Source organism: Hesperophylax consimilis, chromosome 9 (genome assembly GCF_061612785.1).
Source record: "Hesperophylax consimilis isolate HC1 chromosome 9, BYU_Hcon_1.0, whole genome shotgun sequence".
In the NCBI taxonomy this organism is placed as follows: Eukaryota; Metazoa; Arthropoda; class Insecta; order Trichoptera; family Limnephilidae; genus Hesperophylax; species Hesperophylax consimilis.
Window position 1 is genome coordinate 24962824 of NC_142844.1, and position 14655 is coordinate 24977478.

The 14655-nt window shown below is 35.6% G+C and overlaps 1 protein-coding gene across 1 annotated transcript in view; it reads right to left on the reverse strand.

Annotated features, from left to right (window-relative positions):
* The window catches only part of chm (lysine acetyltransferase chameau), a 114298-nt gene that overhangs the window by 92842 nt on the left and 6801 nt on the right, over window positions 1–14655 (reverse strand). The window contains exons 6-8 of the mRNA XM_089635797.1: window positions 14136–14323; window positions 13445–13622; window positions 6446–6640 (exon numbers count right to left, since the gene is read on the reverse strand). Of these exons, the coding sequence (XP_089491923.1) occupies window positions 6446–6640; window positions 13445–13622; window positions 14136–14323 (561 nt within the window). The remainder of the gene's footprint in view (window positions 1–6445; window positions 6641–13444; window positions 13623–14135; window positions 14324–14655) is intronic.

Here is a 14655-nt window from a genome sequence, read left to right on the forward strand (position 1 = left end):
TTCCCCACTCCCCATACCGGTTCCATTGGAGCCGGCTGGGCTCGCGTATGGCCTCAAGTGAATTTAGAAAACGTGACGTCATCATTCTTGTGCGAACTATGGTCGAGGCATCATCGGTTCATTTTACGAAATAACACGGCAAAATGGTGGCTTGTGGTATGAAAACTTGTAAAAATAGATGTGAAAAAGAGAATAAACCCAATTGTCGTATTACATTCCATATATAAGCATTATTTTACTTGATTTTAAGCATATTCACATCGTATAATATGGATCAGTTGTAGAAACATATACTATCACAGCGAGATACGTCTGGACGCGAAACACAAAGCTGGTTGGTTGCTGGGAAGTAAATTATGAACATTTATAAAAGTGTCTTAACTAAATACGTAAACGAAATATTCGACTCTGAAAATAGAAGAAATTTATTTTGCCGAATTTGGACTTCGCAAATTTGTTCATAACGTGGCGAGTAATTTGCGCTCCCATGTAAAAATGTCTATTCATTCAAAAGCAGATTTTACTTTTAAGAACTAAATGGTGATATTATAATGCGAGATGCCTATATACTGTCAGATTGATTTATTGACGAATCACAGTCAGCTTTACCCCCTTCGTTCTTCAACAGTTGATTTTACCCCTCATCTTTAATTTCTAGTCTATATATTCATAAGGCTGTGGTCACTACTTATTCTCTAATATGAGCTTTGTTTGACACAATCATACAAGATTTCAAACTACTTGTGGGCAGTGATGCGGTAGCTTTGGCAGCAAAGGGTCCTGTTTAGTCAGATTTGGTCAATAGACATACAAGCAAGCAACAATTCAATTCACCGGGGTGATACCGAGATTCCATTACATTCTATCTAAATAGCCAGTGGGATTATGGCATCCCAAACTAAGTATGTTGTGATACTGAAGGAAGCGGAGAGGTAAAGGATATAAGGAAGAGGAAATTTTGGAAGAACCTGGCTATTCAGATCTGGATCTGAAGTAATGTTTAGATTATTAATGATGGTCTCTCACCAGGGCGATACTGATAGCATCCACCACTATCAATAATTATTTCAAGTCTACTCATTATTCTCAAAACATACCTATTATAATTTTGACGACACATCACCCTAACCTCAAAAAAATCTGGAACCTTTTCATAAACTCTTTTACGCTGTTCTCCAATAATAATCTTCATCAAAGTCAATTCCATTTTTGATTGGATTTTCTTCAGTACACTTTAAAAATGAAACGCCCAAGTATTCACAAAGAAAGTGCCTACCCAAATATAATACAATATCTTAAAGTACCTACTTAAATATCATATATTTCAAAGTACCTACCCAACTAAAACAGATTTCAATGTACACATTTTCAAAACCTGCAAACTCAAGGTCAAGTATTTTAACTTCTAGCCGTCAAGGTCGTCTAGGCTCACACAAACGAGCTTCATAATATTATAAAGTCCTTTTAAATAATGTATGTAATATTCTTGTAATATTCTCATTTCATCAAAAGCTAAAAAAAGAACATTACTGCAGAACAAATCTCAAACAAAATTATAATTAAAATTCCATGAAAAATGATCTATTGTAATTTTGAAGGATAAATTAAATATTTTTGATCTGAACTCTGAATAAGTCTGTATATTTATAATACATTTAAAAATCATTTCATCAGAAAATCAGATCCACAAACGGTACAGTTACAAATCCAAATACATAAGGAAATAAAATAAAAATGTAATATAGATGACATTGGATTAATATATCCCTGGTGGGAGTATTGACAACCGTGAAATTAAGTAATTCTTCAAACAAATTAACTAAGGAAATAATGTGAAATGCAGTAATTCTTCAAACAAATTAACTATGGAAATAATGTGAAATTAAGTAATTCTTCAAAAAAATTAACTACGGAAACAAAATAATAATGTAATATTGATGACCTTAGATAAATATATCCCTGGTGGGAATATTGACAACCGTGAAATTAAGTAATTCTTCAAACAAATTAACTACGGAAATAAAATAATAATGTAATATTGATGACCTTAGATAAATATATCCCTGGTGGGAATATTGACAACCGTGAAATGAAGTAATTCTTCAAACAATTTAACTAAGGAATTAAAATAATAATGTAATATTGATGACCTTAGATAAATATATCCCTGGTGGGAATATTGACAACCGTGAAATTAAGTAATTCTTCAAACAAATTAACTAAGGAATTAAAATAATAATGTAATATTGATGACCGTAGATAAATATATCACTGGTGGGAATATTGACAACCATGGGTAACATGTCCCTGGTGGGTAGATTTCTGCCCCCGAATGGAAAAAGTCATTTTACCCATTTCCAAAAAAGGGACACTGCTCTTATTTAGCAAAACTAACATCCCTTAGCCAACGCATTAATTCTGTCCCTATTTGGAGACATGTAACCATAGAGGGAAGAAGGGAGCGGAGGTGGTAATATGAACATTTCCTATGAGACTTTTATCGCTAACTTCGGGAACAGAAGTGTGGGGTGCAAAGGGGGAATTTCAAAATGACATGCCCATCCCTCGCAGTACGCTTGCCAAGTGTTAGTCGAATTAGCAATAGATGGCGGTAATTAAAAAAATTATAATTTCAACTTTGAATAAAACTGGTAACAATGGAAATTAATAAATATTTTGTTTATATAACAATATTTTACAAGCCAGGCGGCGTACATTAGATAATAGTGTTTATTTATCTAACTGTAAAACGAGTGTCATCTAGCGGAATTAAAGGAAACAATGAAATCAACAAGGCATATCGATCTTTTGGGTACCGCCGCCCCGGGAACTATTTATTGGGTAACCAACACCTCTGCCATATATCACCCTAAGTGGTTCGCTATGTTTGGTGATTTAGCAGGGGTGCCCGGGTTCATCAGGTGAGTAGATGATCAGCTGATAGGAGATTGGGAGAGACTGGTTCGGGGAGACCCTTTGACCTCTCCAACTGGTCACTCAACCCATCGCCTTGCGCCGCAATGGGAAGGATATATTCATTTGTCTGTCACTCCTGAACACACTCATCCCTAGATCCCTACCCCTCATACTTTTTTCCTTCCCAGAACTTTCTCTCCTTCCTTTCCTCAAAAAGACCCTCCACACAGCATCCCCAAAGATTACATAGGCTCTGAGGGAAATTATTTTTCTCAGGGCCTCCTGTGTGGGGTTTATGTACAGAAAAAAAAAATAGCATGTGAAAAGTAATACCATCCCTAGTTTCTAACTTCCTTTCTGTAAAGTTTTTACAAAATTTCACACTGTATTTCATCTTTTAAAGAGGTGCCCGAGATGCAAATGGGGGTTCATAAGAGTAGATCCATTAAGGCAGGCTGTCACCAAAATTTTGGCTTACCTTAAATGTATTAAGTATTATCGACCTAACATAGATAGTGCCTACTGTCATGTAACAGTTTATTTATTTTATTATATTTATTTTTATTATATTTATTATATAAGTACATTTTTGTTTATTTGTTACAATATATGATCAAATATTTCAAGATATTATATTAGATATATACATTTCCTAATTATTATATAAATATTTCATAAAATTGTGTAAGCAGCCTATTCACTTTGTGGTCGCAGTACCTAAACTTGTACCGTAGCGCGGCTATCTGTGTCAGCTTCAAGAAAATACATTTAAGTTGATGAATTTGTAAAATTTCAATATTAGGAGAGCAGGAGTTCTACCCAAATAGAAACAATCGGTACGCGGTCTTATGGGACAAAAGTTTGGGGACCTATGGTTTGAAGCAAGTTTTTTGCCATCAGGAGCCATTTGGATGTTTGTAGTATCATCCGCGGGCTGCACATAGATTTTTCCTGTGAAGAGGGTGTGTATGAGGTGGATCAGAATATTCGATACATTATTATGACCTCATTTTAGCAACGACCAATTTTTTTTATACCACACCTGACAGGAGTTCTTCGAATAAAACCACAAATGTGTCTGTAACAAAAAAATTATAAATGCACTCTCAATGGTTTGCCTTGAAATGCGTCAGCAGATGAGTCGGCAACACAAAGAATTTTACGTTTCCTTCAGAACACAAGACAGGTTTCAACAAAGAGTAATTCTGCATAAGAGTTCACAAGCCCAAATAATTGTTACACGCAGAACAAGCAAATGGTTTTCCTCCAAATTTTGCAGCATTTGGTGAATTTAGAATTTTAAAATTCACTAAGAAGATGAGAATGGTTTCCTTCGAAATGTGTCAGCAGATGAATCCCTAAATGGAATTTTATTCATGCATTCTGAACACAAGACCGGTTTTTAACTTATGAATGAACCTGCTTAAAAGTCCACAAGCTTAAATTATAATTGTGCTTATTTTTTGTATAATTGCGCACGGAATAAAAACGTAATTTTATATTAATTTAACTAACTTAAAAATTTATCTGACATAATGTGATAGAAAACCGTTCTCGCATTCTAAACATTATTTTTTTGCGGTGCTTTCGGCACGACCCACCAAAAGTACTTGTGGGCTGCAGTTTCTCCACCACTGGTTTAAAGGTAACGAACGCACTTTATAGCTTATTAACAAACAGTCTGGTCACGAAAAGTGGTGAAATCTTGCTGGCCTAGTAATTCAGGCCCAATTGCGCCTAGTTGAGTTTGTTTGATGTGTTGTGCCTAATTGCCCTAGTGCCATTTCCTCTCCCTTCTTTCCTACGAGGATGAAACCAACAACCCGACTGCTCTAATATATCCAGATGAATATTATTACTAATGACAAATGCATTCCAGCAGAACTGTTCCTGGTGAAATCTTCTCCCTCTTCTGTGACTCATGTTGGGAGTTATGCTTGGACTGTTTTCATCAAACAAAAACTGTGCAACACCTAGAACCTATTAGCAAACTAATCTCACATTTTGCAGACATCTCACAATTTTGTTGAAATGGATTGGTGAATTTAAAAAATAAAGGTTTATTCCATAGACATATGAATATTAGTAGACCTGCCCTAAGTGATTAAAAGCGTATTATTCCCCACTCCCCATACCGGTTCCATTGGAGCCGGCTGGGCTCGCGTATGGCCTCAAGTGAATTTAGAAAACGTGATGTCATCATTCTCGTGCGAACTATGGTCGAGGCATCATCGGTTAATTTTACGAAATAACACGGCAAAATGGTGACTTGTGTTATGAAAACTTGTAAAAATAGATGTGAAAAAGAGAATAAACCCAATTGTCGTATTACATTCCATATATAAGCATTATTTTACTTTATTTTAAGCATATTCACATCGTATAATATGGATCAGTTGTAGAAACATATACTATCACATCGAGATACATCTGAACACAAAGCTGGTTGGTTGCTGGGAAGTAAATTATGAACATTTATAAAAGTGTCTTAACTAAATACGTAAACGAAATATTCGACTCTGAAAATAGAAGAAATTTATTTTGACAAATTTGTTCATAACGTGGCGAGTAATTTGCGCTCCCATGTAAAAATGTCTATTCATTCAAAAACAGATTTTACTTTTAAGAACTAAATGGTGATATTATAATGCGAGATGCCTATTTACTGTCAGATTGATTTATTGACGAATCACAGTCAGCTTTCCTCTCTGCGTCCCGCAACTCTTGTTTTAACCCCTCGTCCTTAACTTCTCGTCTATTATATTCATATGTCTGTGGTTTATTCAAACAATGAAACTATTAAAGGGAAACATCTTCCTCCGATTCGATGTTTTCTTGCATCACCTAGCATTTTTTCACAAAAATGATGCTGCACAAATCATCCAATTATAATTGGAACATATAATTAAAACATAACACTTCATCGCAAAATTGCTATCATGCGAGGCAGTACTTTATGTCTATCGTCTATTTATGAAATAAATGTGACAAGTTTCGTGCCGGATACAGATGTAACGCCTCCACCCAGCCCAACGCCGCCCAATCGAGACCCAAGAGTTCGAATCAATAGCTTCAGTCGGATTCAACGAGTCATGGGTGTACACTAATGCATGGAAATGCAGATAACAAATATAGCTTTTCTAATATGTAATGTAGAAAATAAAGGGCTTTATCTTGGGGTACGAACAACCTCGTCCAATCTTATGTTTCTAAGATTTAAACGTTACTCTAAAGAGCAATAAATCACTAATACGTAATTGTAAAACAAAAAATAAGGGTTTCCGCTTCGAATAAGAATAACCTCGTCCTATTTTATGTTTCATAAATAATAAGAAACTATCTTCCAAACGAACCATCCATCGAAATACTAGTTTGAGTGGAAAATTATATCTAGTCTAAGGCAGAACAACTCGTGTGATATTATCACATGTACGTCGGCATAAGAACTAACAGAACCCGAACAAAAGAGCACTACCACAAAGTGCACACAATAGAAAACATAATATTTAATGTAAACATTAGCACTTACTTTGCTGAAGTACCCGACGGTGTGACAGCCCTCAGAGTCGGCGAGGGTCATCACATAGAAAAGGAAGGGCTCCACGTCGTAGTACAGGGTCTTGTGGTCGAGGAAGAACTTGGCGAGGAGGCAGAGCTGCTGGCAGTACTGCTTGTGTCTTCTGCCGTCCACCTGCCACACCCCCAGCCTGCCCTTGCGGTAAACCTAGAGAAACATATTTAAAAATGAAACAAATTGTGAACTGAGGATATTTTGCGGATTAGGATGTGTTTCATTTAGAAATTCAAACATCATCTTATAACGCAGATGGGTTGGACTGATGAACTAAAAATAACAAAGGGTAGAGACAACTGAGGGAAATCTATGTCCAAAGTTGGGTGCAAGAAGACCTATTTTATTGATGTACACTAGGGTGTCCCAAAAAAATTTAAGTTGTTATTTTTTAACGCATACCCTCTAATTTTGTTTTAATAATGACAAAACACTTATAAAATTTTTTTTGTTTACTTTTGACAACTGCAACCTGTGCCGACTTACATCGAAAGATGTCAGTACTTGTACATTAAGACGCCAGCGAGCAAACGTGTTGATGAGCTTGTAGTAACTTGCTATTTTGTTAGTAAACGAAAATCACTCGTTCAGGCAAGATGTTGTTAGATTAACGCACTTCTAGAAAGAGTATATTTTTAATAGGAGTCGTAAAACACCAAATATCGGGTTCTAAACTGCCATCTAATGGACAAGTTCTTGAAGTTTTGTTCTGCAATATCCGGAAAGTGAATTTAACTGTCAATATATACCAAATATAGCCATAGTTGGTATTAAAAGCTGTGTTTGAAGTAAAAATCAGTCAAGTGACTACAAGCCCTGACATACCACTCTTCAAAAAGTTTCGAGATAACTGTAAAAATGTTGATCCCGATAAAATTCAGTGCTACAGAGAAAATCTCACATTGCACCTAACCGCTTCCGAAATCGATGATTTGCTTGACTTTTACCATACTGCACTGACAACAAAAATACTTGGAGATGATTATTGAGAGTTTTTAGAGCTCTGTGTGATAGTTTTAGGAGGAGATACAGCGAGAAAATTTAAGATTCGGCCTCCAGGTGCTCGATGGATGGCAAAGGCGCTTTATTCCTTGAAAATATCATTAATTTGTGCGCAATTTAAAATTACCGGTAAGGATAAGGCGGCACTTTTAGACGTTTGCCTGTTCATAGTAACATCCTATGTCAAGCCATGGTTACAATGTATTATAGCAGTTAAAGCACCTTACCAGGACTTTTTGAAATCGATGAAGGCTTAAGAAAAAATTGATGAAAACATCTCAATGGCAGCTTTATTTCTGTTCAGTAAGCAGTTATGGTATTTGACCGATGAAGGATCTATTTTATCGCTGTTTGACGACGCTGTGGATCAAACAACTAAAATGAAAATGCTCGAAATATCAAAAAAAATAATTTATCAACCCATGACAAACGTTAAATCCCATCGAAGGAAGATCTTGATGGTAAATTGTATGGTAAGTTTATTAAGTAGTTTAAATTATGTTTTGTATTGAGGTTTTTGTTTATATCATAATTTAGTGACTTTTGTTTCAGAGAAAAATATTTACGACTTCATTTCAGTCAAGAGCAAGTATTTGTTTGATCGTCTGAAAACAGATGCCAGTTTTCTTAACGAATTCCCTACGATGTGGTCAAATATTGCTTCGTATCAAGAAGTCAGAAAGAAGGTGTCGCCGCTGAGAGTAGTGAATGATACAGCTGAAAGAGCTGTTAAGTTAATGCAAGATTTTCATGGCTTAATCTCACGGTCGAAGAGGAACAAAAATAATTTTTGTTACGATGCGTTCAGGAACACCGGAAGATTTATCCTGACTGTAAAAAACAAAGTATGAAGAAAAACTTTAATCAATAAACCATTTTTAAGTATAAAATACTGCATAATTGAACATTTGTGCATTTTTAAATTTTATTTATCCGACAAAAATGAAAGTTGAAAATCCTTCCATATTAACTCTGTACCATATGTTTGGCATCAAGTCGGCACGGGTTGCCGGTGTTTAATCAAAATAATATTTATTATATGAGTTATTGGGATCAAATGGAATAAAATAAGAGGGTATGCATATTTAAATTCATGAAAAAAAAATTCATCCTTATGTCCTGGGACACCCTAATGTACACGGACACAACAGACAAAGAAAACACAAGAAAAATAAGGAAAAAATCTCCCTAAAGGAGATTCTTTCAGCATATCGCTCGCCATACAATCCCAATGGGAACGTATGACGAGCGATATGCTGAAATAGCCAAGCCACGAGAATATAGCGCACTTATACAGCGTGGTCTGTCACAGGCTTAGTGGATTTTGATGCACACAACTTAAGTTGCTCATGTGCGCCTGGATTAAGTATGTGAAAAGAAAACAAGATACAATAAGGTTTGAGTCAAGTGAAATAAAGTAAAAACAAGAGATTATCAAGAAGAAACGGAATCGTTTCATTCAGTACTTAGGTATATATTTAGAACATTTTTATGGACAACAGATTTCCAATAATTCAAAGGCTTCCAAGGATAATTTGGGAAAAATAATTTGGTGAAATATTCCATTGGTAGGATTGCCAGCACAATTCGCTCTTTTTTTTCATGTAAACACCGCACTGCCCGAATGCTTGGTTAGACTTACATTTATGTATTATATATAAACATTTCGGAAGAATTCCCTAAATGATAGTGTAATCCCTATCAAAATCCATTATGTAGTAAAAAAAAAAACTAAGCGCACAAACAGAGAGACGCAAATAGCGACTTTATTTTATAATATTTAGAGATTCGATGATCGATTTGGCAGAGAGCATAATATACAATTTTCATATATTTTAAATTGAGTATATTTATAATATTTTTAAATAAATAAATATGTATTCTGAGTTTTTTTGTGATGAGAGTTCCATTTCAGATGTGTATTAACCCATTGGCCTCAAACGACGCAGTCCCGGCGTGTGTACAGCGATGTGTCTTAAAATCAAACGACGCCGTCCCGGCGGGTCTGATGTATGTAGGATTAAAAACGAAAAAGGATACATGGTGACAACTGTGTTTAAAATTTCAAATGCCAATCGCTCTGTAGATAATTAAGCATTCGTTTCGTAGTATTGGCAGGATTCCGTTGGTAAAGTTTTTTCCTGATATTTACGATTGATATTTTGTTAGATTTCGGCATGGCATGGCGGGTTGTTCGGAAATAGACAAGCTTGTCCGTAAAACGCGTGGTGGGCGGCTAGCATCAGCCCATAATGAGAGTTTATTATATGAATCTGACGACGATAACTTAGTGACCATATAGATTCCTCAGATCCGAAGTCTAAGAACAAAGAATCCACTTAGGAGGCAGTGGAAGTTTTGGACGTTTCGACGAGTGAAGTAGGCCCGTCGGCTTCCATACCTCCAGCTACACGTCGCAAAACTACCAATCCTGATGAATAGACGTGGAAATCGTCTCCAAACAACAGCCGGATTCCATTTACCGCAATCCAGGAGTACGTTGCAGGATTTGGAAAAGGACAAGACGGAGTTGGCATTTTGGGCAGCTATTTTTGTCTAAACAAATCGGTGCGTAAATAATTTCAGTAAACTTAATAATTTAGCATCTTGTTTGTATAGTTGTATACTTTTTTCATAGTTTTAAGTATATATTTATGTAAAAAATATATATTATGGTAATAAGTATGATTTTGGTTTTTATTATAAATTTATTTTTATATCCTCGTTTAATCATATATATATTTTTTTTTTAAACACTTCATTTATTTTTAACATACCTTAATTCAATGCTGAAGTACATTTAAAAAAATTGTTATGTTTACATGTTTCGTTTAAAAGTTATATTAGATTTAGTACACCACTGCAGATTTAAAACTTTTGGTACAAAATTAATTCGGATGTGAAGGACACATTTTTAGCTAAACAATTCGGAGGCCAATGGGTTAAACTTAAGACCCAGGTATTTAATATGTTCTGTTAGATCTAGACAAGGACAATTACAATTTGCATCATTAGTATTGGAACAGACGTGTACTGTAATAATAATAAAAATAATAATATCTAAAAATCTGTTAATGAAAAAATAAGAAAATACACAAATTTAGGAAATGAAATAAAAAAGAATTTGGCATTCTCAGACTATAAAAATATTACCATTCGTTATTTCGGCTACTGGAATTATACCTAGCTCTCTCATTAAAAATTTAGGCGTATTAGATCTATCAAAAAATTTATATATAAAAATGCAAAAATCAGTCATTTTAAATACATGTAGGATAACGAAAGATTTTTTAAATATTTATGTTGAGGGATCAGTAGGACTTATAGGCCCTGTTAGGAGTTCTACCGAGCCGAACCCTCTGATATGAAAATATCTGGAGTCGGTGAATTATTTTCCCATTTGATCTCTGGTGAGTTGACGTGTTGTTCTTGTATTGTTTTGTATTTATTTTACTTATACAGGGTGTCCGGAAACTCGTAGTACAAGCGGGAAACTGGTGAATCTACATCACATTTGGAGTCGATTTTGTAGTATATTTTTTTTTTATTTGAGCTTTCGTTATCGAGTAAATCGAGTTTGAAGTTGATTTTTTTTTTTTTTTTTTTTAATCAAATTCTTATAAATTATTACTGAAGATCAAAGTACCCAACTAATTAAAACTATTTGAAAGTAAAACAAATGAAGAAACTCGGATTTGAAGCATTATTTTGAAATCACCCTTCATTTAACCCGGTGTAATCATAAAATATTTCTGCTCTGCAGGGTTAAAACATCTGTTATTCAACCCTAAACACCAGAAAAAACTTTAACCCTAAAATAGCCGAAAAATATTTTTTTTTGGTTTTTTTTTTTTTTTTTTTGAAAATGCTCAAATCAAAAAACTTTATGTTTTTTTGGGTTCCCCATGTGGTGTAGATTCTCCAGTTTCCCGCTTGTACTACGAGTTTCCGGACACCGTGTATAATGCACTTGCATAATGTTGATCGACTAGATGATCATTTGTGGAAAAGTGTGTCGAAGGGTTTAGTTTTTCCTGTGGGGAAGATTTAACTCGGACATAAAATCGGAAAAATCGTTTTTGTGCAAAATCACCTCAAGGACTTGTTTTTATATCTAGATGCAGATCGGGTTGACCAGTGATATTATATACTAGGAGTAATGTATTTAATTACTGACGTAATACAGTGAAACCTCTATCTATTGGTTTTAAAGGGACCTATCGAAATAAACGATGAATGCGGAAAAACAATGAATGCGGGATTAAGAGGACAAAACACAAGGAGATACGATCCAGTAAAGATACAGTCCTCCCAATCTGCATAACCGTTGGTAGATTAAAATTATAAGAAGAAAATAAGTTTTAGATGTAAATAAATGTATTTATTTTAAAAAAATACAAAGCTAAACAGAACCAAGTTTATTGCATTGTAAATACATAATCTTTCATGGACATTTGTTTTTTTACTGTTTTATTTCCGCAAGTCAACAGTATATTTTCAGCTTTGCAAATGATATTCTTTTCGGCATCAGTTATTGAGTGTGCGTAGTAGAAAGTTTTCAATCTTTCAAAGAGGGTGCATGCTTCTAAAAATGAAGGTACAGGCAGCGGCACCTCTTCATCAATATCGACCTCTTTTGTTGTCTCCGTCAATCTTGCGTCACACAAGCTTTCGATAGTTTTTATCCCACAAGTTGGGATATTGTCGTCGAAAGTAACAAAATTGTTAAAATTTGTCAAATTTGGTACCAAGAGATAAGAATTTTCTCCAGTTCGCTAAACTTTGATTCTTTACTGGTTTTTCTAGTTTTCGAAGATTTTCCGCACTTTTGAATTTGCTCCTGAATTTCGTTTTTTTTCAAGAAAATAGAATTTATCGTGGATGCCGCGATTCCTAAACGCTTGGCTATATCGATGCGTTTTTCAGCGGGGTTTTTTTCCACCTCTTCGATAATTTTCAATATTTCTTGAAGAGTACGTACTTTTTTCATCAAACGGCTCATTTCGAAAATAGTTTAAAATCTCAAAAAGGATAACTGCAAACACTTCACTAAGTTTGGGTATCTAGCGACAACTGACGACAACTAGCGACTGATGGCGGCGACAAACTGTTATTCTTTCTCTTTCTCTCTCAAAAGTTTCGCGCATCGTAACGAGTGCCGTCTGGCGCCGTTTAAACATAGACAATAATATCAAATACGGGACGTAATTCCTACGATGAATGCGGGAAAATGGTGGACATAGAAACGATCAATGCGATCTATTTTTGTATGAAATGAATTCGGACTAGAAGAAATAAATGATACATCCGGGAAAACGATTATTCGAGGAACGAGGCCCCACAGAGGTTTCACTGTATTAGCTATTTTTAAACGAAAATTTGACACACAAAAATAAAAAAAGTTCAAAAGAAACAGAATACAGAATAAAAAAATAGAAAAATATAAGATGTGCGGTGAAAAAATTAAGATAATGTTAGTAATTCTTATTCAAAGTATGATACAGTTAAATATGACCGAGAGAAATAGGGTCCCGTTAGCTCAGTTGGCAGAGCAGCCCCCTGGCAAGGCGAAGGTCCCGGGTCCAAGTCCTAGATACGACTATATCTTTTCTGATTTTCTGCTTCAAACTTTCGTTTAAAAATAGATGGTATAATTTTCATTAATTAAATAATACATTTATGAAAAAAACAGAAAACAATTTGAAAGCAATCGGTGGTGAACTTTCCGAAATTTAAGATTTTGAACAAACAACATTTTTATTTTTATAATTTATTTATTTTTTATTATCAGGTACATCTACATGTATAAAAGCAAGGTTTACACATATTTTTTTGCTGTGCCTGTCTCACTGTAAATGTCTCTAGTTGCATTAGTATCTGCCGGATAGTTGGAGTACCACCACACTTCCATGCGGTACTTGCCCACGCAGAGTATAATATATTTTTTGTACTGACCTCATCTCCCGGCGGATGTCTCCAGACACACTTGGCTCTGTGCCGGGTGATGCCGGGGGCCGTCTTGTGGTGGTTGAGGCAGAACTCGCAGAGGTAGATCTGGGGCAACCGGGCCGCGTCCGCTGGGTAGGGGGACTGGTACCACGCCTCCATGCAATACTTGCCCATGCACACATATCTGCAGGGAGAACAGAAAAAAATCAGAAAAACAGACCAATTTGGTTGCAAACATAAAACATTTTGGGAGGCGGGCATTGTCCCCGGGAACCATTCACTGCATAACCAACACCTCTGCCATAGGTCACTCCAAGTGGTTCGCTATATTTGATGACTTAGCAGAAGTGCTCAGGATAGGGTAAGGTCAGTCCAAGTCCCAGCGGCATATGCGTCTACCCACCAGCTGAGGTTCAGGCGAAGCTAGTTGACGGAGACTCTTAGACAAAAAACTGTACTCTCTCGACGCTTCGCTTTGTACCGCAGTGGGAGGGATGGATTGATAAGCCCATCATTCCTGGACACATTGAACCAACCACCCATCATACATTTTTCCTTCCCAGAACTTCCTTCTTTTGTTTTCTAAAAAAAAAACCCTTCACATAGCATCCCCCAAAGATGACGCAAGACCTGAGGGAAATTATTTTCCTCAGTGTTTGAAATTGAATAGTTAAAACAAAAGTGCAATTATTCTCACCTGGTTCCCTTGGAAGGCGGCATGTTCTTCAGCTCCTCCTCGATCTTGTAGGCGGCGGCGGCTTGTGCTTCCCGGAAAAGGGCGAGGTCATAGTCGGGCACGAACCCCTCAAGCACGGGCTCCCGCTCTTCCTCCTGCTTCACGTCACCGCCCGGGGCTGATGGAGGCTTCCATTTCGAGCGCATTTCCTGAATATATCAATGTTAAAATTTTACTAAATTATGTACTTAATAGGTTGCACAATTAGAATTCACCCAAACAACACAACTTGGTTTGTGTTGTTTGGTAAATATTATATATTATGTACCTGCATATTTTATACACTTCTGAAACAGCACTTTGTCACGCTTATAGCTACTTATTTTTATTAGCGAGAATAAGTTTATAGATCATTGAATTTGAACATTCAAAAAGTTTTTACAGCTATTCGATGTATTCCAAAATCATGTGTTTTTGGTTTGAAAATTTGATTGACAGAAATATTATAGATTCTTCGATTGATTACTGCGAGTAAAACACA